The 23,637-nt window shown below is 49.7% G+C and overlaps 1 protein-coding gene across 2 annotated transcripts in view; it reads left to right on the top strand.

Annotated features, from left to right (window-relative positions):
* LOC144603896 (beta-1,3-N-acetylglucosaminyltransferase lunatic fringe-like) overlaps positions 1 to 23,637 on the top strand; it is a 36,902-nt gene that overhangs the window by 7,526 nt on the left and 5,739 nt on the right. Inside the window, exons 2-5 of one of the 2 annotated variants that reach the window (XM_078417693.1) lie at positions 17,686 to 17,734; positions 19,462 to 19,561; positions 21,188 to 21,341; positions 22,559 to 22,644. In XM_078417693.1, coding sequence (XP_078273819.1) covers positions 17,686 to 17,734; positions 19,462 to 19,561; positions 21,188 to 21,341; positions 22,559 to 22,644 — 389 coding nt within the window. The remainder of the gene's footprint in view (positions 1 to 17,685; positions 17,735 to 19,461; positions 19,562 to 21,187; positions 21,342 to 22,558; positions 22,645 to 23,637) is intronic. The other variant, XM_078417694.1, reaches the window with a different exon arrangement.

Raw genomic sequence — 23,637 nt, forward strand, 5'->3', positions numbered from 1 at the left:
TTGTATGTGGCGCTGGTAGCTTTGTGAGCGGTTTCAGCTCGTATCCCAAGCCTGAGTGATCGGAGTCGAGCTCTCACGCTGTCTCCGTGAAAGCTAACAAAGCCCCTTTTCTGCGAGCAGAGAATGGGGGCCTGGCCTCCGGAGCTGGGCTTTCCATGGAACGTGGGAGATGAAGCCATGGATTTGGAAGAAGAGAAGTGGAGGTCAGGTTGCCTGGCGATGGGACGGGGTTCCCAGATCACGATGCTTGTATTGACAGTAAAACTGTTTTCTCCTCCTCCTCCTCTTCACAGCCAGCTAATCAACAGTTTGCCTCAGGGTTTAATATCTCGGTTATAAAGGACTCAGGTTACGATTCAGGATACTTCAGGGTATCCTGTCTTTGCTGGCTTTACCTTGCACTAAACGTCATTCCCTTCTGTGTCTACACACTGTGTGATGGCACCGTGAGTGACCGTTGTGTATTGTCTTTCTGCTGACTGGATAGAAACATGGAAACATAGAAAATAGGTGCAGGAGTAGGCCATTCGGCCCTTCGGCCTGTACGCACCGCCATTCAATATGATCATGGCTGATCATCCAACTCAGTATCCCGTACCTGTCTTCTCTCCATACCCCCTGACCCCTTTAGCCACAAGGGCCACATCTAACTCCCTCTTAAAATATAGCCAATGAACTGCCTCAACTACCTCTGTGGCGGAGAATTCCACAGACTCACCACTCTCTGTGTGAAGAAATGTTTTCTCATCTCGGTCCTAAAAGACTTCCCCCTTATCCTTAAGCTGTGACCCCTGGTTCTGGACTCCCCCAACATCGGGAACAATCTTCCCGCATCTAGCCTCTCCAACCCCTTAAGAATTTTATATGTTTCAATAAGATCCCCCCACAGTCTTCTAAATTCCAGCGAGTATAAGCCTAGTCTATCCAGTCTTTCTTCATATGAAAGTCCTGCCATCCCAGGGATCAATCTGGATAGCACGCAACAAAAGCTTTTCACTGTACCTCAGCACATGTGACAGTAAACTAAACGGAACTGAATTCTCCTTTTACATGCATTTTTGCGGTACATGTAAATACACTCTAGTGGTTATCTTTCTTGCATTGATTTTACAAGGAGTGTTCTCCAGGGAATAATTATTGATTGAAATAATTTGTACAGCTCTTGTAAATTAATTGCACATAAGAGCAGCGCAGTGGTAGAGCTGCTGCCTTTACAGCGCCAGAGACCCGGGTTCGATCCTGTCCCACGGGTGCTGTCTGTCTGGAGTTTGCACGTTCTCCCCCGTGACCCGCGCGGGTTTACTCCGGGTGCACCAGTTTCCTCCCACACTTCAAAGACCGTGCAGGTTTGTGGTTAATTGGCTTCCGTAAACTGTCTCCTAGTGTGTAGGGAGTGGACAAGAAAGTGACATAACATAGAACTAGTTTATACGGGGAAATCGATGGTCAGTGTGGACTCGCTGGGCTGAAGGGCCTGTTTCACCACGGTATCTTACAATCAATCTAAACTGCTGGGCCTAATTGAATAAAAATGTTATAAAGAAAAATAATATTGAGGGATTATAGAGTGATGGCATGGGTCAGATTAGCTTAGTTTGGAGAAACAGCACGGAAACAGGCCTTCGGCCCACTGAGTCCACACCGACCATCAATCGCCCGTTCGTACTAGATCTGTATCCCACTTTTGCATTAACACTATCCTACAGTGTGGGAGGAACCGAATTTCTCTGTGGGAACCCACGCGGTCACAGAGAGAGCGTACAAACTCCGTACAGACAGCACCCGGGGTCGGGATCGAACCTGGGGTCTCCGGCGCTGCAAGCGCTGCAAGGCGGCAACTCTACCGCTGCGCCACCGTGCCGCCCCGTTAGCCTGCAGGGGAACTGTGTGAGCGTTAATGCAGCTGCCACCTGTGGTCCCTTGTGCATCATCTGTACACTGCCTGCAGCAGCCGTTCAGTGCTACAATGTTCCTTCTGACTTCTGTTCAAAAATGTTTGCTTCCTTTTTTTTTTTTTTTTTTTTTGCTTTGCATAAAGGGTTTATTGGGTTCAGATGGGAAGTTAACAGGCAGTGGGCCAGGATATTTTAGCCATCACATTAACAGAAATAACATTTTCTCCTCATTAACGAAGATGTGGCCGTAAAGCATGTTTGATTTGGGTCTGCACTGACCCAACGATCACCCCGCACACTAACACTATCCCACACACACTAGGGACAGTTACAATTTACCAAAGCCAATTAACCTACAAACCTGTAGGAAGGAACTGCAGATGATAGACAATAGGTGCAGGAGGAGGCCATTCGGCCCTTCGAGCCAGCACCGCCATTCAATGTGATCATGGCTGATCATTCTCAATCAGTAAGCCCGTTCCTGCCTTCTCCCCGTACCCCCTGACTCCGCTATCCGTAAGAGCTCTATCTAGCTCTCTCTTGAATGCACCTCTATCTAGCTCTCTCTTGAAAGCTTGTTTAAATTGAAATAGACACAAAATGCTGGAGTAACTCAGCGGGACAGGCGGCATCTCTGGAGAGAAGGAATGGGTGACGTTTCGGGCCGAGACCCCTCTTCGGACTGAAGAACTTTAACCTGCAAAACTTTTACTTTTATCTTCAGACTTTTAAGCACCAAACCTGCGCGTCTTTGGAGGGTGGGAGGAAACGGGGAGCACCCTGGGGAAATGGCACGTGGTCACAGTGAGAACGTACGCGGAAACTCCGCGGCAGAAAGGACCCGAGGCCGGGGATGGTACCCGGGTCTCTGGCGCTGTGAGGCATCATCTCCACAGTGCCGCCCCAGTGATTTTGATCTCCCGTGACCCGGCGTTTAACAAAACACAACGGCAACCAGCGCACTAACTGAGCTTGTTTTCTCGGAGCAGCAAGCAGGTGCTAGGACGGGCTTAGCATGTGAAGGAACGCCCTCCCCTCTGTCCCGCCTGTAAAGCCTCTGTCGGGTGTTCCTGCACCCTATTCATCATCGGGAAATGCATTCCTCCCCACTTTGCTTTCTGCCTGCCTCCCTCTCTCCATTCCCCGCCCTCCACTCTGCAGGCGGGCGACGGAGTGCTAGCTACCGACCGAGTGGGTGGAGAGAGGGGGGGTCGGGGCAACGATGGTCCTTTGAGAATGTACGGCTCTCTGCTCTGCCCTTCCCCTTCCCCTCCAGCAAGCAAACTCAATGGTCAGTTTTTAAACATCAGAAGAGAGGATGGGGCTGCGTTGAGCTAACTTTCATTGTCCTGGATAGTCTTGGCTGAAGAGAGACACAAAGATTTAAATCACTGGGCTGGAACAGCTGGTGGGAATAGCGCAGGGCAATGAATTGGGAGGGGGAAGGGGAGTGGCTGATGGAAGTAAGCACTGAATGCCCAGGTGTATAAATAGCTCTCCCTCCCCTCCATGGTCACACTACCCTGTAGCTTTGCCTTTCATTTCCTCTGCATGTCTCTCTATTAGCGTTCGATTTTCTGCCTGTCTCTTGAATCGGAATGTTGGGGGGTGCAGGTACGGTTGACAACTGTCCCGTATTAGCCGGGACATCCAGTATTTTGGGGCTAAATTGGTTTTGTCCCACACAGGACCTCTCTTGTCCCGTATTAGGGCCCAGGGGCAGCTATAGGCCTGGACACCGGAGGCCCGGGCCCCTGCCTAATGGAGGTTGCATAGCAACCCGCCTCCCGTCCCGGGCGGCCGCCATTGGTGGAGCGGGAGCACGTGGCCGCTGGCTGGGTGAGGTCACGTGGGACGTGGGGCGATGATGTCGCCCTTTGTCCCCTTGTTTGGGAGCGAGGAAGTTGGCAAACCCTACTAATACGGGGACAAGGGCAGTCCCATACGGGACAGACTAATTTAGTCCAAAATACGGGATTTCCCGGCTAATACGGGACAGTTGGCAACCCTAGACATACAATGCGGAAACAGGCCCTTTGGCCCACCATCCGAAGCCAACCAGCGATCACCCGGTACACTAGCACTATCCTACACACTAGGGGTCAATTTATAATTAAAAAAACAAAACAAAATCAATTACCTACAATACTGTAGGTCTTTGGAGTGTGGAAGGAAACCGGAGCACCCGGAGAAAACCCACGCGGTCACGGGGAGAACATGCAAACTCCGTACAGATAGCACCCGTAGTCAGGATCGAACCTGGGTCTCTGGCATTTTTAAGGCAGCAACTCCACTGCTGTGCTGCCCTACCTGGTAGCATGTTCCAGGCACCCACCACTGTTTTAAAATAAAATGATAGGCAATAGTAGGCCATTCGGCCCTTCGAGCCAGCACCACCATTCAATGTGATCATGGCTGATCATTCTCAATCAGTACAAATTGCTTTGTAAATCTCTGTTAAACCTTTCCCCTCTCACCTTGAAGTAATGCTTTCTAGTATTTGACAGCTCTACGCTGGAGGGAGGGGGAGGGGGAGGGGGGGGGGGGGGGGAGGGGAGGAGGAAAGACTCTCTCCTCTGTTTCTGTCACTAATAATTGTGTACGGTTCTCAGGTTTTCCCTGGCCAGCCTCTGTGGGGAACAACCTAAGTTTGTCCAATTTTCTTAATAGTTACTGCTCTCCAATCCAGGCGACATCCCGATTCACCTCTTCCGCACCCTTTCCAAAGCCTCTATTATCCTTCCTGTAAAGTAGTAACCAGAACTGCACACAAAGAATGCAGTGGTAGAGTTGCTGCCTCACAGCGCCGGAGACCCGGGTTCGATCCAACTACAGGTGCCGTCTGTATGGAGTTTGTATGTTCTCCCTGTGACCGCGTGGGTTTTTCTCCAGGTGCTCTGGTTTCCTTCCACGATCCAAAGACAATAGACAATAGGTGCAGGAGGAGGCCATTCGGCCCCTCGAGCCAGCACCATCATTCAATGTGATCGCGGCTGATCATTTTCATCAGTACCCCGTTCCCGCCTTCTCCCCATACCCCTGACTCCGCTATCCTTAAGAGCTCTATCTAGCTCTCTCTTGAATGCATTCAGAGAATTGGCCTCCACTGCCTTCTGAGGCAGAGAATTCCACAGATTCACAACTCTGACTGAAAATGTTTTAAAATGTTTTTCCTCATCTCAGTTCTAAATGGCCTACCCCTTATTCTTAAACTGTGGCCCCTTGTTCTGGGCTCCCCCAACATTGGGAACATGTTTCCTGCCTCTAACGTGTCCAACCCCTTAATAATCTTGTACGTTTCGATAAGATCTCCTCTCGTCCATCTAAATTCCAGTGTATACAAGCCTAGTGGCTCCAGTCTTTCAACATATGATAGTCCCGCCATTCCGGGAATTAACCTAGTAAACCTACGCTGCACGCCCTCAATGTACAACTGCAGAAGGACCTCTTTGCTCCTATACTCAACTCCTCTTGTATGAAGGCCAACATTCCATTGGCTTTCTCACTGTGGGTTCATGAGCTTCTGTGAATTGTCTGTCGTATGTGTGTAGGAGAACTGCAGGTGCTGGTGACAATAGACAATAGGTGCAGGAGAAGGCCATTCGCCCTTCGAGCCAGCAAAGATACCGAAGGTAGACCCAAAATGCTGGAGGTCAGCAGGTCAGGTATCATCTCTGGAGAGAAGGAATGAAAACGTCACCCATTCCTTCTCTCCAGAGATGCTGCCTGTCCTGCTGAGTTACTCCAGCTTTTTGTGTCCATCCCCTAGATCTGATCTTGTACTCTTTGGAATTGTGCTCTCTAGTTTCTATGACTTTACTTTCACTCTCCCTTCCATCGAACTTCAAGTTTCTCAGCAGTAAATTTCATCTGCCTGTCAATACTTGCTGAAGTTGTGCCTGACCTCAAGTCCAGTAATTATGTGAGCAGAAGCAGTGGTCCCAGTAGTAACACAGGAGAAGGCACAAGGTGTGTTCCTGGAGTAACTCAGCGGGTCAGGCAGCATCTCTGGAGAGAAGGCACAGGTCGAGACCCACCTTCAGATCCTCCAAGTATGGCCCACCTAGAGAGAGTGTTTTGTACCGTCAGCTATGTTTTCAAGATGTGCATCTGTCGGCGGAATCTGTGCCCATGTGGCTGGTGGACTATTTCTCTTCAGTTGACAGTGTCAACAACCGATCTGCGTGCGGCCTCGGGAGCCAAAAGGGCACCGTACCGAGGGCCAGGTGAGCTGGTTCGGCAGCGTCTGTTCCAACTGGGGAACTTCAGCTTGAGCAAGCACTGCGCTTATAATCTTCCACCCACCGTTCCACTCTGGGGCCTGTGGAATGTGTGGGGATATTGGCTGGGGGCTGCTGCAGAGAGAGAGAGAGTGAGAGAGGAGAGAGTGGTGGCGGCATGTGGACTATCAATTCACCTGTCTGAGATGAGATGGAGGGGAGGGGAGGGAGGGAGTGGGGGAGAGACCGGGCATGTCACTCCATGCCTGGCGTGTGCTGCAATCATCTCGGCTTTCATCAGGCACGCTCCCCCAGCCCTGGGGCAAGGCACCTTGAAGTGTCAGCAAGTTGGGAACGGCAGGTAATAAATAAGCTGTGCAATGGGGCGTGTGCAACGCTTTGTCTCTCGCTCTCTCCCTCTCTCTCTCTCTCTCTTATGTTATAACACACTTTCAAACTCTTTCCGGACTTGGAACCTTGTTTTAAATAAACAATCCCGCTCACAAGAGGCCACACCGAAGGCAGGACCAGCCCTCCACCAGGCACGCACGCACGCACGCACTCCCAACATTCACATTCACAGCTCAGCAGGTTGGGGTGGAGCAGCGGTAAAGTTGCTGCCTCAATAGCGCCAGAGACCCTGGTTCGATTCCCGACCTGGACGGAGTGAGGGGTGTGTTTTCCCCGTGACCCGCTTGGGGTTTCTCCGGGTGCCCGGGCTTCCACCCACGCTCCAAGGACGTGCGGGTTTGTAGGTTAATTGGACAGGATAGACAAGTCAGAACCTCTCCCCCCCCCCCCCCCCCGGGTGACAATGTCCAACACGAGTGGGCATAGCTTCAAGGTGAGAGGAGGAAAGTTTAAAAAGACTGTGTGGGGCAAGTTGTGTCTTTTAGAGGGTGGTGGGTGCCTGGAACGCCCTGGAGAGAGAGGGTGGTGAGGCAGATGCCATAGTGGTGTTGAAACTTTTGGATAGGGCGCATGGATATGCAGGGGAGTGGAGGGATATGGATAGGGTTGCCAACTATCTCACTCCCAAATAAGGGACAAGGTGACGTCACCGCCCCACGTGACCACACCCAGCCAGCGGCCACGTGCCTCCGCTCCACCAATGGCGGCCGCCCGGGCCGGGAGGCGGGTTGCTATGCAACCTCCGCTAGGCGGCGCCCGGCCTACACTGTCCGGGACTACAACGACCCCCAGGCCTACAGTGTCCGGGCCTCCAGCGCCATCCGGGCCTAATACGGGACAAGGGAGGTCCTGCACGGGACAAACCAATTTAGCCCAAAACACGGGATGTCTCGGCTAATACAGGACCGTTGGCAACCCTAGATGTGGGTCGCGTGCAGGCAGAGGAGATGTTTACCTTGACATCATGTTCAAAAACAGACTTTGTGGGCCAAAGTACCCGCTCCTGTGCTGGACCTTCTATGTTCTACGTATCATCTTGCCACAGGCAGGATATCACTGACTCCCTGAATCAAAATTGGGAGACTGTAGCAAGGTTGTTGGGCCATTTGAGCACATGCCACACTTTGCTGGCCTGTTGGAATTTTGCATGCTCAGGCCACAATCTATGGTGGCCCACCACCAACATCTCTCAGTGCTTCATGAGGGGACAATACCAACCATTACCAGAAGTACAAATTAGAGATTGACCAAAAACTGGGAGTGAAAAATAAGGCGCTGAATCTTTTTCAGATGTTAATGCATTCTCTCTGACCTTTAGTTTAGAAACACAACGCAGAAACGGCCCTTCGGCCCACCCAGTCCATGCTGCCCAGCGATCCCCGCACACTTACACCATTCTACACACACTAGGGACAATTTACAATTATACCCAGACAATTAGCCAACAGACCTGTGCGTCTTTGGAGTGTGGGAGGAAACTGGAGCACCCAGAGAAAACCCACGCAGGTCACGGGGAGAACGTACAAACTCCGTACAGACGGTACCTGTGGTCAGGATCAAAACCCGGGTCTCTGGCGCTGTAAGGCGGCAACTCTACCGCTGCGCCACCGTTCCGCTCCGACCTGTGCTGCAGTAGCAATTTTAAATAACATTTCAGCAAAGGTTCTGTTTGAATTATTATTATACATTACCGCGCTTCCTATATTCCTTTCCCGGCCTTGTGTTACTGCGCTTATCCACAGAAAATGGCTTCCTGCTTTTTTTCTTTGCGTTAGCTGGCTTCTTTGTCCATAGTTCCTCTTGCCAGCCTTCCTGTGTTGGAAAACAAAAGCAATTCCAGCTGAAAGAAAAGAATAGAGTTTGGGGCAACAATGGAGCCAAAAATACAATGAGCTGTTTCGTTCAAAACTCTGGTATCTGACGGACGGATTTGTGTGAGATACGTGGGCCATTCTTCTGAAGTACTGTTGCTGATTGGTGGGAGATATACCAGTCCAAGAAGCAATATTAGCCTCAAATGTTAATGTGAAAGGCCATTGTTACACCACTGCCGAAGGTAGTGTGTGACTGCCACTGGAGGCCAAGTCAGTGGATATTTTAAGGCAGAGATAGATAGACTCTTGATTAGTACGGGTGTCAGTGGTTGTAGGGAGAAGGCAGGAGAATGGGGTTAGGAGGGAGAGATAGATCGGCCATGATTGAGTGGCGGTGTAGACTTGATGGGCCGAATGGCCTCATTCTACTCCGATCGTATACACCTGTTTTCATTCAGAATAAACAGAGACTATGGAACAGGCCCTTCGGCCCACTCTGTCCATGCCGAACACGGTGGCCAAGTTAAACTAACCTCCTCTGCCCGCCCATACCACTCCATTCGCTGCCATTTTCTTGTTGCCTATCTAAAAGGGGTGGCACAGCGGTAGAGTTGCTGCTCACAGCGCCGGAGGACCCGGGTTCAAGCCCGACTACGGGTGCTGTCCATACCGAGTTTTTAATGTTCACTCTGTGACCATGTGGGTTTTCTTCGGGTACTCTGGTTTCCTCCCGAATCCCAAAGAAATGCAAGTTGGTACGTTAATTGACCTGTGTAAGTTGTCCCTAGCGTAGGGTAGAACTAGTGCCCAGTTGATTGCTGGTCAGCACAACTCAGTGGGCCGAAGGGGCCTGTTTCCACGCTGTATCTCAACTCGCATGAGTGAAACAGAGATAGATCAGCCATGATTGAATGGCGGAGTAGACTTGATGGGCCGAATGGCCTAATTCTGTTCCTCCTATTCCTATGACCTTGTGATGCCCACACACTAATGCTATCCTACGCACACTAGGGACAATTTATATTTATACCAAGCCAATTAACCTGCAACCCTGTACATCTTTGGAGTGTGGGATAAAACCGGAGATCTCGGAGGAAACCCACACGGGTCACTGGGAGGATGTACAAACTCCGTACAGACAGCATCCGTAGTCAAGATCGAACCCGGGTCTCTGGCGCTGTAAGGCCGCAACTCTGCCGCTAATCTAAAGTTGAACTAATTACAAGTGATGAAGAGGGGTGTTAACCTGACTATTGGGATGGCATAAATTTGTAAAGGCAAGAAAGGGGGAGAGAGAAAGTGTCAGTGAAAAACCGAATCAGTTGTCGGGCTGTTATTTTTGTTTTGTGTTGTGAGATTTGTGGCTTGGTGCCAGAGGAGTCCTTGTGAAGTCGAAGCAGGAAGAAGGGTGGGTGTGTGCACAGTGATAACTGTAGGGCTCAGATGCAGGCTCCATGAGGACTGGCTTTGCCTTTCCTGAGCAGTGTCTATTCGAGGAGGAGACTGGTTTCCGCAGTGGAGATTCAGAAAGGCTAACGTGGCAGTGAGGTTGGTGCGTTAAACCTGCCCGCACTCCAGAGTCACGAGCATTGCTGCCTGTTCAGTTGAGCTTATTGTCACGTGTGCTGAGGTACAGGGGATAGCTTTTGCTGCGTGCTAGCCAGTCTGCAGAAAGACAGTACATGATTACCATCGCGCCACTTACAGCGTACAGATTACATAATAAGGGACTAACGTGAGACAGGAACACGATGAGTGAATAACTGGGTTTATGGCAGTCATCTCAGCTTCATTCTTAATTGGACCCAAAATCTGTTCATCCTATGACTGTGAGTTGCTTTCTTCACTCAGAGGGTGTTGGGTAACGGGACGAGCTGTCGGAGGAGGTGATTGAGGCTGTTCCAGTAACGAATTTAGAGGACACTTGGACAGGTGTGTGGATAGGAAAGGGTTTAGACGGATATGGGCCAAATGCGGGAAAAAAATTGGTGAGCACTGCCCAGTCCATCAGGGGTATCGGACCTCCCCACCATCGAAGGGATCTACCAGAGTCACTGCCTCAAAAAGACAGCAGCATCATCAGAGTCCCACACCACCCTGGACACACACGCACACACGCGCGCACACACACACACACACACACACACATTTTACTCCTGCCATCGGGAAGAAGGTACAGTAGACAATAGGTGCAGGAGGAGGCCATTCGGCCCTTCGAGCCAGCCTGAAACGGTAACGTCCAGGTTCAGGAACAGCTTCTCCCCTACAGCCATCAGGCTGTTAAACACAACAACCTCCAAATAAACTCTGAACTACCACCTCCAAATTAGCTTAAACACTACAACCTGCATATAAACTCTGAACTTGACTTTGCACTATATTTTTTTATTTTACACACGCACACACACACTATATTACTATGTGTGTGTGTGTATATAAAATAAATGATCTATATATATGTATATGTATATTTGTGTGTGTGTGTGTGTGCATATATCCATATTGAACAAAAAGTTTAAAATGCATATTTTAAAACTTTTTCTGTTTAATATAGGTTTCACAGAGTACTATGTTTACATATCTGTTGTGCTGATGCAAGTAGAAGTTTCATTGTTCCGTTTTGGGACAATAGAAACATTGAAAATAGGTGCAGGAACAGGCCATTCGGCCCTTCGAGTCATGGCTGATCATCCAAAATCAGTACCCCGTTCCTGCTTTCTCCACATATCCCTTGATTCCGTTATAGCCCTAAGAGCGATATCTGATTTCAAGAGCCAAGAATGTTTTATTGAATTCAAGAGCGATATCTAATTCTCTCTTGAATTCAATAAAAACATTCTTGGCTCTTGAAATGTGGGCAAATGGGGCTGGTGTAGATGGGGCATCTTGGTCGGCGTGGATGAGTGGGGCCGAAGGGCCTGTTTCTGTGCTGTTTGACTCTTTATCATGTTTCGCCTGATTTCCTCCCCCTGTTTCCCTTTTAACCCCACAACTTAATCCCCCCCCCGGGTTACGTTTGGCCCGGGTTTATTCACACAGTGCAGATTATTTTGAGAATTGTTATCCTGCAGTTTCATAGTATTTGTATGTGAGGAACAAACTTCTTAAAATGTTCCGGGGGTGGGGGGGGGTGATAAAAGTGTGTTTTTCTTCCGCCTTTTGTGTGCCATGCGACGTGTTTAACGGGCAAGCTGTTAAAGTAGTTTGGATAAAATCAGCATAACAAGCCTTTGTGTGATTGTGTGTGTGTGTCCTTCAGGAATGAGAATGAGCCATAAACAGCAAGAATCTGTGTGCCGGCTTTTTAAACAGCCGACCTTCAAATTCCATCAGCTCCACTTTTTTTTTTTAAAAAGAAGGCGTTTGAGTGGACACGATAATTCTTGCCCAAAAATGTTTTTAAACACACACATGTTCTGTCTTGTGAAGCTGTATAACGCAGCGAGCAGGTGGTGGAGTGTCTTTAACTGAAGAGGGCTGGAGTTTCCCCTCACACAGCCCGTCCCTCTCCTTTTGTTTAACTTGTCCAGCTGTATGCTAATGGTTTAGCTTCCTTTGCTTGTTCCCTTTGCTTGGGTGAGTTAATTCGAGTGTGGAATCGGCGCCTATTATGTGGCTGAGTAGCGGCAATGCCTTGTGTACATGGCCACTTGTGCAGCAGCCCAGCAGAAATTATACCCTTTGTTTCCACCTTCGGCAGTTCCTTCCTGTCTCTCTCTCTCTCTCACACAATTGTGTAGGGGAGGAACTGCAGATGCCTGGTAGATGCCAACTGAGCCATTCGGCGGGACAGGCAGCATCTCTGGAGAGAAGGGATCCCGGGTGAAGTTTCGGGTCGAGACCCTTCTTCAGACTCCATTGTTTCAATTGAATGATTGTTCAATCTCTCAATTGTTCTGTGTGCTGCTGTTCCCGACAGCTGTTCTCCAATGCACACACAGCTTCTCCCCGTTCCCTGAAAATGTAATACTGTATTCCTGATCGGAACTCTACTGTAAAACAGACACAAAAAGCTGGAGTAACTCAGTGGGTCAGGCAGCATCTCTCGCCCATTCCTTCTCTCCAGAGATGCTGCCTGACCCGCTGAGTTACTCCAGCATTTTATGTCTACAGTTTAAACCAGCATCTGGAGTTCCTTCCGACACAACACTCTACTGTATATTAGTGAAGTATCAGAACAAATATTGCTCAGAAGAGAGACGCAAAATGCCAGAGTCTGAAATAGATGTCACGACCAAAAAAGTCGCCCATTGTCTTCTCTCCAGAGATGCTACCTGTCCCCGCTGAATTACTCCAGCATTTATAGACAATAGACAATAGGTGCAGGAGTAGGCCATTCAGTCCTTCGAGCCAGCACCGCCATTCAATGCGATCATGGCTGATCACTCTCAATCAGTACCCCGTTCCTGCCTTCTCCCCATACCCCCTCACTCCGCTATCCTTAAGAGCTCTATCCAGCTCTCTCTTGAAAAGCATCCAACGAACTGGCCTCCACTGCCTTCTGAGGCAGAGAATTCCACACCTTCACCACTCTCTGACTTGCGTCTAGGATTGATCAGTGGTTCAGGCAGCATCTCTGGAGAAAAGGAATGGGTGATGTTTCAGGTCGAGTCCCTTCTTCAGTACTGGAGACAAGTGCAATACCTTGCAGTGCCTTCTCTACTCTCTCCTTCGCCCCACACACCCTCAAATCTATACTTCTATCAGGTTTCCCCTTGTAAATCTGTGGAATTCACGGCCTCAGAAGGCAGTGGAGGCCAATTCTCTGAATGCATTCAAGAGAGAGCTAGATAGAGCTCTTAAGGATAGCGGAGTCAGGGGGTGTGGGGAGAAGGCAGGAACGGGGTACTGATTGAGATGATCAGCCATGATCACATTGAATGGCGGTGCTGGCTCGAAGGGCCGAATGGCCTCCTCCTGCACCTATTGTCTATTGTCTAACCTCTGGCATTCCAGAGAATCTAGGCTGTCCAATATTTCTCTGTAACTAATGCACCTTCGTGCAGGCACCACACTGGTAAACCTCCTCCCCAGCCTCTCCAAAACTTTAGTTCAGTTCCGTCTACTGTCACGTGTACTGAGGATGCAGTGAAAAGAGGTGCATGTTTGATCGTTAATTGCGTCTGTAAATTGTCCCTGGTGTTGGTGTACGGGGTGATCGCTGGTCAAGTGTGGAGAAGGTGGGCCAAAGGGCCTGTTTCCACGCTGTATCTTTTAACGTTTAAAAGTCTAAAACGTCCTTTGTTTTTTGTGTGGGGGATGGGTGGGTGGGGTGGGGGAGGGGGGTGGAGTGTGTCCATTGGACTCTGCCTCTCAATGTCCAGCAGAGAAAGGAACCCCTAAGGCTGTGGTCCTCCCCACAGAGCCTCTGCGTTGGCTGCACATGGGGTTGCCAACTGTCCCGTATTAGCCGGGACATCCCGTATTTTTGGGCTAGATTAGTTTGTCCCATCAATGGGCCCCGCCATTGGTAGAGCGTGAGCACGTGGCCGCTGGCCGGGTGAGGTCACGTGGGGCGCGTGCGGGGCAGTGACGCCACCTTGTCCCGTATTTGGGAGTGAGGAAGTTGGCAACCCCTGGCTGCACAGCCCGCTTTGCAGGCAGACAGGCAGGCGGGCGGACGGGGGATTGATCTGGAGGCCATGTCACTGTGTAAATATGCCTGGGCGTTGCCGGGGCAAACACTCCAGCGGCAGCTGAGTGGATGTCGACCCGTGCCAGCGCCCGAGGGCTTGGAGTCCAGGTGCTGCCTCACCACAGCCCAAGAAGTCAATGGTTTCAAAGGAGAGTATTCGGCAGAGGTGGAAAATGCCCAAATAACATCAAGTTCAATTCCGTTTCAGTTTATTGTCCCGTGTACCGATGTGCAGTGAAAAGCTTCAGTTGCGTGCTAACCAGCCAGCGGAAAGACAACGCATGAATACAATCCAGCCGTTCAGTGTACAGATAGAGATTTTAACGTGTGGAACGATTGTTACAAGTGATTGTAAATCTGCTTCAGTGGCTAGCGTGCAAATATTCGCCTGGATTGGGCACCATCTTGGAACTTGGTTCATCAAGTGACCCTTGCATTCCCTCTGTCTCCCTCTGTCTCCCTCTGTCTCCCTCTGTATCCCTCTGTATCCCTCTCTGTCTCTCTCTCTGTCTCCCTCTATGTCTCCCTCTATGTCTCTCTCTATGTCTCTCTCTCTGTCTCTCTCTCTGTCTCTCTCTCTGTCTCTCTCTCTGTCTCCCTCTCTGTCTCCCTCTCTGTCTCCCTCTCTGTCTCCCTCTCTGTCTCCCTCTCTGTCTCCCTCTCTGTCTCCCTCTGTCTCCCTCTGTCTCCCTCTGTCTCCCTCTGTCTCCCTCTGTCTCCCTCTCTGTCTCCCTCTGTATCCCTCTCTGTCTCTCTCTCTGTCTCCCTCTATGTCTCTCTCTCTGTCTCCCTCTCTGTCTCCCTCTCTGTCTCCCTCTCTGTCTCCCTCTCTGTCTCCCTCTCTGTCTCCCTCTCTGTCTCCCTCTCTGTCTCCCTCTCTGCCTCCCTCTCTGCCTCCCTCTCTGCCTCCCTCTCTGCCTCCCTCTCTGCCTCCTCTCTGCCTCCCTCTCTGCCTCCCTCTCTGCCTCCCTCTCTGCCTCCCTCTCTGCCTCCCTCTCTGCCTCCCTCTCTGCCTCCCTCTCTGCCTCCCTCTCTGCCTCCCTCTCTGCCTCCCTCTCTGCCTCCTCTCTCTCTCTCTCTCTCTCTCTCTCTCTCTCTGTCTCTCCATCCTAATCATCGTACTGTCATCCTGTGGGGAAAGGAACTGCAGATGCTGGTCCACACCAAAAACAGACACAAAGTCCTGGAGTAACTCAGCGGGTCAGGCAGCATCTCTGGAGAAAAGGATGGGTGACGTTTCGGTTCGAGACCCTTCTGATGTCTGAAGTCTGAAGAAGGGTTTCGACCCGAAACGTCACCCTTTCCTTCTCTCCAGAGATGCTGCCTGGCCCGCTGAGTTACTCCAGCATCCTGTGTCTTATCTTCGCTGACATCCTGTTGAGTTTCACTCTCAGTATAAATCGTTATCACCTAGCCCACACCCAATATTGCAGAGAACTGCAGGTGCTGGTTACCAGAAAAAGACACAAAGTGCTGGAGTAACTCAGCGGGTCAGGCCGCATCTCTGGAGAACATGGATATGTGACGTTTGGGTCCAGGACCCTCTTTCTGACCGATTGGAGTGGAGGGAGGGGACGAGGAAGAAATAATGGGTGGAAGGGGATGGAGTGAGTGGGGGGAGAAATGGGTGTAGATCCAGGTGATGCACAGGAAAGAGGGTGCTCGTAAATTAGTTATCTAAAATAGGATTGTAGGCTGCTCAAACAGAATGAGATGCAGTTGCTCCAGTTGTACTTTGTTCTCTGTGTGCGTGTGTGTATATGTATGTGTGCATTTATATTGCATACTTAACATACATACACATACACTCACATACGTACATTTACACACACATACACTCATACAGTATGTACACATGCACATATGTACATACACACAAATATATGCATGTAAATGTGTGTGTGTGTAAGTGATATTGTGTATGTGTGTAAGTGATATATTGTGTGTGTAATTGTGTACGTGTGTAATTGATTATGTGTATGTAATTGTGTGTGTGTGTGTAAGTGATATTGTGTATGTGTAAGTGATATATTGTGTGTGTAATTGTGTGTGTGTGTGTAATTGATTGTGTGTGTGTGTGTGTAAGTGATATTGTGTATGTGTAAGTGATATATTGTGTGTGTAATTGTGTGTGTGTGTGTAATTGTGTGTGTGTGTGTAATTGATTGTGTGTGTAATTGTGTGTGTGTGAGTGATATATTGTGTGTAATTGTGTGTGTGTAAGTGATATTGTGTATGTGTGTAAGTGATATATTGTGTGTGTGTAATTGTGTGTGTGTGTGTAATTGTGTGTGTGTGTGTGTATATATGTGTACATACACGTACATTCACGACTGCAGCCTGTTGCTCAGTAGTTAAGATGCTTGCAGTATTAACCAGGGCTCCTGGGTTATTAGTGTGGTTGGAGATGGCCAAGGCCACAATGGCCCCAATGTTGCCGGAGCCCTGAGGTCGCGGGTCCCCTTTGTGCGTCTCTCACCGCTCTCGGGGCCAGGATGCTGAGGGGAGCACGGCCGGTTGCCATGGGAAAGCTGCGTGGCCGCGGCGGCGCAGAGAGCAAGACAACAGGTCTTTCTGTGGGGAGCCTGGCTTCCTTTCACTGCCTCCCACCCTTCACGGTTTAAGCTTGTTTGACTTGTTTAAGCGGCGGTTTGGAATAAATTTCGTTTTTCGATCGGAGTGGATGGAACCGCAACTGGTGCAGCCTTGTGAATGAACGTGCAAGGAAAGGAGAGAGAGAGAGAGAGAGGGAGGGAGGGAGGGAGGGAGGGGTAGGAACTGTGAGAGAGAGAGAGAGAGAGAGAGAGAGAGAGAGAGAGAGAGAGAGAGAGAGAGAGAGAGAGAGAGAGAGAGAGAGAGAGAGAGAGAGAGAGAGAGAGAGAGAGAGAGAGAGAGAGAGAGAGAGAGAGAGAGAGAGAGAGAGAGAGAGAGAGAGAGAGAGAGAGAGAGAGAACTTGAGAGAGAGAGAGAGAGAGAGAGAACTTGAGAGAGAGAGAGAGAGAGAGAGAGAGAACTTGAGAGAGAGAGAGAGAGAGAGAGAACTTGAGAGAGAGAGAGAGAGAGAGAGAACTTGAGAGAGAGAGAGAGAGAGAGAACTTGAGAGAGAGAGAGAGAGAGAGAGAGAACTTGAGAGGGGCAGAAGACATTGGCTCTAAAGCACCGTACATATATTTCCTCCGGCATAAAATAGCGTCATCAATCTATGCAGTGTGGAAACGGGCCCTTCGTCCCAACTAGTCCATGCTGCACAAGATGGCTAGTCCCATTTGGCCCATAGCCCTCTAAACCCTTCCTATTCACATCTGTCCCAATGTAATTTAAAAGTCATAATTGTGTCCATTTCCCCTGGTATCTCATTGCAGATGCAGACTGCCCTCCGAGTGGAGAAAGTTGCCCCCTTAGGAAGCTCTCCATTTCTCAGCTGAAGTCTATGCCTTCTACCTTTAGAATCCTCTACCCAGGAAAAAAGATAGCCAGTGTTCACTTTACGTCTGTGAGCCCCTCGTGATCTTGTACACCTCAGTAAAGTCACCCGCTCAGCTTCCTACGCGCCAAAGTAAATCTCCCAACCTCACTGTTCTGAGCTGTTTATATAACCGGCAAGCTTAACTGAATTGGCAGCGTGTGCACACTTTATGCTATTCAATAATAGCTCTTGAACACTGAACTTTTTAAAAAAATCAATTTATCCTTCTTTTTCAATTTTGCAGACTTACATCTTCACAGATGGGGAGGATGAAGAGTTAAAGAAAAAATCAGGTGAGGCTAAAATATGGATCACTGTACGGGGCCACATCAGGTCTATGCTGTTCCCATGCCTTGAGTCTGGAACAAATCCTCAAAACATTTCTAGACAACGTTCATGCTCTAAGGACTCAGCCTTGTGCAGTGCCATCTGTCAACTGAGATTAATTGACAAAGATGAAAGGGGTGGCTTTTGATTTTTAAATGGGTAACATTAAATTTAATAAACCGACAAACGGCTTTTATTTAATACTAGACCAAGTGGACCCGTTGGGCTCAAACCTCTCCTGCATTGGTGCAGCACTCTCTCCTCCCCCCCTCCCCTCCCCTCTCTCTCCTTACACTTCCAGTTCCCAGCCCCACCACGTGGATGCTTCTGCTACGGGGCCCGGGCATACGACAATAAAACACTCTTGACTCTTGGAAAATTAGACTGTGTGGTGGGGATCATTGTAATAAATATACGCACGCTGTTGTAATGCAGAAGAAATGTGTGGGAAGCGACTGCCGATGCTGGTTTTCACCGAAGATAGTCACGACAAGCTGGACCTCAGCGGGTCGGGCAGCACCTCGGGAGACAAGGAATGGCAGGGTGATTGGATGGTCACTGAAATGTCTTTTTGAGCAGGTTGCCAAACACTCACGCGGTTCCCTACGTGATGAGTGATTTAAGAGTCTTGTGTGAGTTTGCCACTGTTCCGAAAGGCCAAGAGCTTGGTTTCTATTCAATTAGCACTTTCCCACTATCTACCACCTGTTGTATGGGGTGGGCCGGAATAAAATTGATTGAGCGAGAGAGAGAGAGAGAGAAAGAAAGAGACTCGTTGCCATGGCGACTGTGACTGCAGTGACTCCAGTCTGAGGAGGAACATCTAAGCTATTGAATGCCTGTGCCCTGACCCCCCTCCCCTCCCCTCCCCTCCCGTCCCCTCCCCTCCCCTCACTACAAGGCTGCAGCTGTCTGCAAATTCAATTGTGTGTTTTTATCAAACGCTACAGCTTAAATAGTTTTAAGCCCGTTAACCCCAGGGTCATTTTTGTATGGGTCTGGCAAAATCCTTTAAAAAAAAATTGGTGGAGTAAACTGCTGTTTCTTTTCTGTTCTGTGATGAGACTACCCTGATTTTTTTTGTTTTTGTAAAGCTATCTGGTAAATCTTAGGGAGGGGAGGGGGAACACAAAGTGCTGGAGTAACTCTGCGGGTCTGGCAGCATCTCTGGAGCCAAGTGTGTGTTAACTGTCATGTGTGCTGAAAGCAGAACGGTGACATTTTTACTAGGCAGCAGCACGACATGCCTGTAAACACAGTATTCATCGAGTACAGTGGGTGGTACTTTAGGGAGCTAGAGTTTGCTGCCCCACCACGCCAGAGGCCCAGGCTCGGTCCTGTGACCACGGGTGCTGCCTGTACAGAGTTTGTACGTTCTCCCCCGTGACAGCGTGGGTTTTCTCCGGGTGCTCCAGTTTCCTCCCAAAGACCCCAAAGACGTGCAGGCTTGTCGGTCAATTGGCTTTGGTAAAATTGTAAATTGTCCCCAGTGTGTAGGATAGTGCTTTTGTATGGGGTGATTGCTGGTGGGCACGGACTCGGCGGGCCGAAGGGCCTGTTTCTGCGCTGCATGTCTAAAGTCTAAAGGCATCGTTGACTCCTCCACTCCTGAATACATACCTGGTGTGTGTGTTCCCCTTCGTTCTATTGCCTCTCAAGTATGTTGCTGATGGACTTACCCTCTCGCCCACAGGCCACGTGGTCAACACTAACTGCTCGGCAGCTCACAGTCGACAGGCTCTGTCATGCAAGATGGCCGTGGAATACGACAAGTTCATCGAATCGGGCAAAAAGTGAGTACCAAATCTGAACATCGAGTCAGCCGGCAAAACCGTGCACTCGTTTAGTCTAGAGCTACAGCGCGGAAACGGGCCCTTCGGCCCGCCGAGCCTGCGCCGACCAGCGATCCCCGTACACTAGGACTATCCCGCACACAAAGATTTACAATCTTTACCGAACCCAATTAACCTACAAAACCTGGATGTTTTTGGAGTGTGGGAGGAACCCGGAAGCATCCGGGCAAAAGTCACGGGGAGAACGTGCAAACTCCATACACCCGTGGTCGGGATGGAATCCGAGTCTCTGGCGCTGTGAGGCAGCAACTCTACCGTTGCACTGCCTTCTAGAGTGGTTGGGGAGGTTTGTTAATTTGTAATTTCAAGGAAACGGGAAGAAATGGGAAAGTTTGTAAATTATGGAAGAGAAAGCAAATGGGAGTGTGTGGATATGGAGCCATCACAGTTTAGTTTAGTTTATTGAGACATTTACTGAGGTACAGTGAAAAGCTTTTTTGTTCTCTGCTAACCAGTCAGTAGAAAGACAATACGTGATTATATTTGAGCCATCCACAGTGTGCAGATACATGATAAAGGGAATTACATGAATAACATTTAGTGCAAGATAAAGCCAGTAAAGTTGGATCAAATGTAGTCCGAGGGTCTCCAACGAGGTAGATCGTAGTTCAGGATTGCTCTGGGCTTACACAATGGATTGAGCCTCTTTAGTTTAATTTAGTTGAGCTGCAGCATGGGAACAGACCTTTCAACCCACCGAAGACCATGCTGACCATAAATCACCCATGCGCATGTGTTCTATGTGATCCCACTGCAATGTTACCCCATTCTGTGTTATACCTCACACTTCACATTAGACATGTAATGCTGAGGCTCTATAAGCCGCTGGTCAGGCCGCATTTGGAGTACCGTGAGAAGATTTGGGCCCATATCCGAGGAAGGATGTGCTGGCTCTGGAGAGGGTCCAGAGGAGGTTTACAAGAATGATTTCAGGAACGAGTGGGTTAGCATGTGATGAGCGTTTAACAGCACTGGGCCTGTACTCGCTGGAGTTTAGAAGGTTGAGAGGGGAGACCTCATTGAGGCGTACAGAATAGTGAAAGGCATTGATAGTGTGGATGTGGAGAGGATGTTTCCACTGGTGGGAGAGTCTGGGACCACAGGCCACAGCCTCAGAATTAAAGGGCGCTCTTTTAGAAAGGAGGTGAGGAGGAACTTCTTAAGTCAGAGGGTGGTGAATCTGTGGAACTCATTGCCACAGAGGGCTGTGGAGGCCAAGTCAGTGGATATTTTTAAAGCAGAGAGAGACAAGTTCTTGATTAGAATGGGTGTGAAGGGAGAAGGCAGGAAAATGGGATTAGGAGGCAGAGATCAGCCATGATTGAATGGCGGTGTGGACTCAATAGACAATAGGTGCATGAGGAGGCCATTTGGCCCTTCAAGCCAGCACTGCCATTCAATGTGATCATGGCTGATCATCCACAGTCAGTACCCCGTTCCTGCCTTCTCCCCATACCCGCTGACTCGGTTGACTCGATGGGCAGAATGGCCTCATTCTACTCCTGTAAGTTGTGAACTTGTGAAATGTTTTGTGCTGAGAGCTGATGATGTGCTGTTGCCTGTCAGATGGTTTTGCCACGTGGATGATGATAACTACGTGAACACTCGCACGCTGCTCAAGCTATTGGCACAGTACCCGCACACTCAAGACATCTACATTGGGAAGCCCAGCCTGGACCGTCCCATCGAGGCCACTGAGAGGATCAGTGATAACAAAGTGGTACGTATGATGGTGGAACAGATGGCCATGGGGACTAGGGTGGCCAACTGTACCGTATTAGCCGGGACATCCCGTATGTTGGGCTAAATTGGTTTGTCCTATACGGGACGGCCCTTGTTCTGTAGTAGGCCCGGGGTGTGCTGTAGGCCCGGACAGTGTAGGCCCGGGGAGTGCTGTAGGCCCGGACAGTGTGGGTCCGGACAGTGTAGGCCCGGGCGCCGCCTAACGGAGGTTGCATAGCAACCCACCTCCCGGCTTGGGTGGCTGCCATTGGTGGAGCGGGAGCACGTGGCCGCTGGCTGGGTGAGATCACGTGGGGCGCGGGGCGGTGACGTCACCTTGTCCCTTATTTGGGAGTGAGATAGTTGGCACCCCTAATGAAGACTGCAAGGAGTTGTACAGGCACTGCAAAACACATACACAGTGCTGGAGGAACTCAATGGGTCTGGCAGCATCTGTGGAGGGAAGACATCAACAGCATCTGCAGTTCCTTCCTGCACAGCATCTGTGGAGGGAATGGACGTTTCAGGTCCGGACCCTTCCTCAGACTGATTGCAATAGGGGGAAGCAGAGTTTAGGGCAGGGCAGGGCAAGGCCTGGCGGGTGACAGATGGAAAACTTCTTGAAGGGTCCCGACCCGAAACATCGCCCATCCATTCCCTCCACAGAGGCTGCCTGACCCACCGAGTAACTCCAGCACTTTCAATATCTGCAATTTCATCATCTGTATTTGTCCCTGAAGCGCAGGAGGATGAGGAGTGATCTAACAGAGATGTATAAATTCATGAGAGGAATAGCTCAGGTAGACGCAGAGACTCTTGCCTAGAGTAGAGAACTCGAGAACCAGAGGACATAGGTTGAAGGTGAGGGAGGGGGGGGGGGAAGATTTTTTAGGAACCTGAGGGGTAACTTTTTCCACACAAAGGGGTGGTGGGTGTATGAAACGAGCTGCCGGAGGAGGTAGTTGAGCCAGGTACTATGGCAACGTTTAAAAACATTTAGACAGGTACATGGATAGGGCAGGTTTGGAGGGACATGGACCAAACACAGGCAGGTGGGAATAGTGTAGATGGGGTATGGAGGTCGGTGTGGGCAGGTTGGGTCAAATGGGCCTGTTTCCACACATGTATCACTCTGTGACCCATCCTGTTGTATGGAAGACTGTGGCTGGATTGTGCGCTATGCTTCATGCTGTGATACGTTTTGCTTTCTCGCAGCAGCCGGTGCATTTCTGGTTTGCAACAGGCGGAGCTGGATTCTGCATCAGCCGAGGCTTGGCATTGAAGATGAGTCCGTGGGCAAGGTGAGGGTTATGACCCATGTGACCACCATCGCGGGCACAGTGGGGCAGTTGGCAGAGCCATTGCCTCAAGCGCCAGGGCCCCAGGCTAAATCCTGGCCTCTATCTATCTAGATGGAGTTTTCATGTTCTACCTGTGACCGCACTGGTTTCCTCCAGTAACTCACTTCCATCATCCCAAAGAACGAGCATGTTGATAGATGTTACGTTGGACACGTTAGAGGCAGGAAACATGTTCCCAATGTTGGGGGAGTCCAGAACAAGGAGCCACAGTTTAAGAATAAGGGCTAGGCCATTTAGAATTGAGATGAGGAGAAACTTTTTCAGTCAGAGAGTTGTGAATCTGTGGAATTCTCTGCCTCAGAAGGCAGTGGAGGCCAATTCTCTGAATGCATTCAAGAGAGAGCTAGATAGAGCTCCTAAGGATAGCGGAGTCAGGGGGTGTGGGGAGAAGGCAGGATCGGGGTACTGATTGAGAATGATCAGCCATGATCACATTGAATGGCGGTGCTAGCTCGAAGGGCCGAATGGCCTACTCCTGCACCTATTGTCTATTGTAGATTAACTGGTCGCAGCAAGTTGCCCCTATTGTAAAACAAGTGGTAGAATCTGTGAGGAGCCAATGAAACTGTAGGGAGAATAAAATGGAGTCAGTGTAGATTAAGTGTAAACGAGTAAGAGATAAACTGTAGATAGATACAAAATGCTGGAAAACTCAGCAGGACAGGCATCATCTCTGGAGGGAAGGAATAGATGACGTTTTGGCTCGAGACCCTTCTTCTTAAGTACTTCTTCCGAAACGTCACCCATTCCTTCTCTCCGGAGATGCTGCCTGTCCCGCTGAGTTGCTCCAGCATTTTGTGTCCATCTCAAGTGTAAATGAGTGTTTGCTGGTCGGCATGGATTTGGAGAGCTGTCTTACTCTAGGACCCTGATTCTGTGACACGAGAAGCGTGAAATAGCATTTGTCTTTACTTTAGTAATTGTAAGTACTTT

Source organism: Rhinoraja longicauda, chromosome 21 (genome assembly GCF_053455715.1).
Source record: "Rhinoraja longicauda isolate Sanriku21f chromosome 21, sRhiLon1.1, whole genome shotgun sequence".
Taxonomy (NCBI): Eukaryota; Metazoa; Chordata; class Chondrichthyes; order Rajiformes; family Arhynchobatidae; genus Rhinoraja; species Rhinoraja longicauda.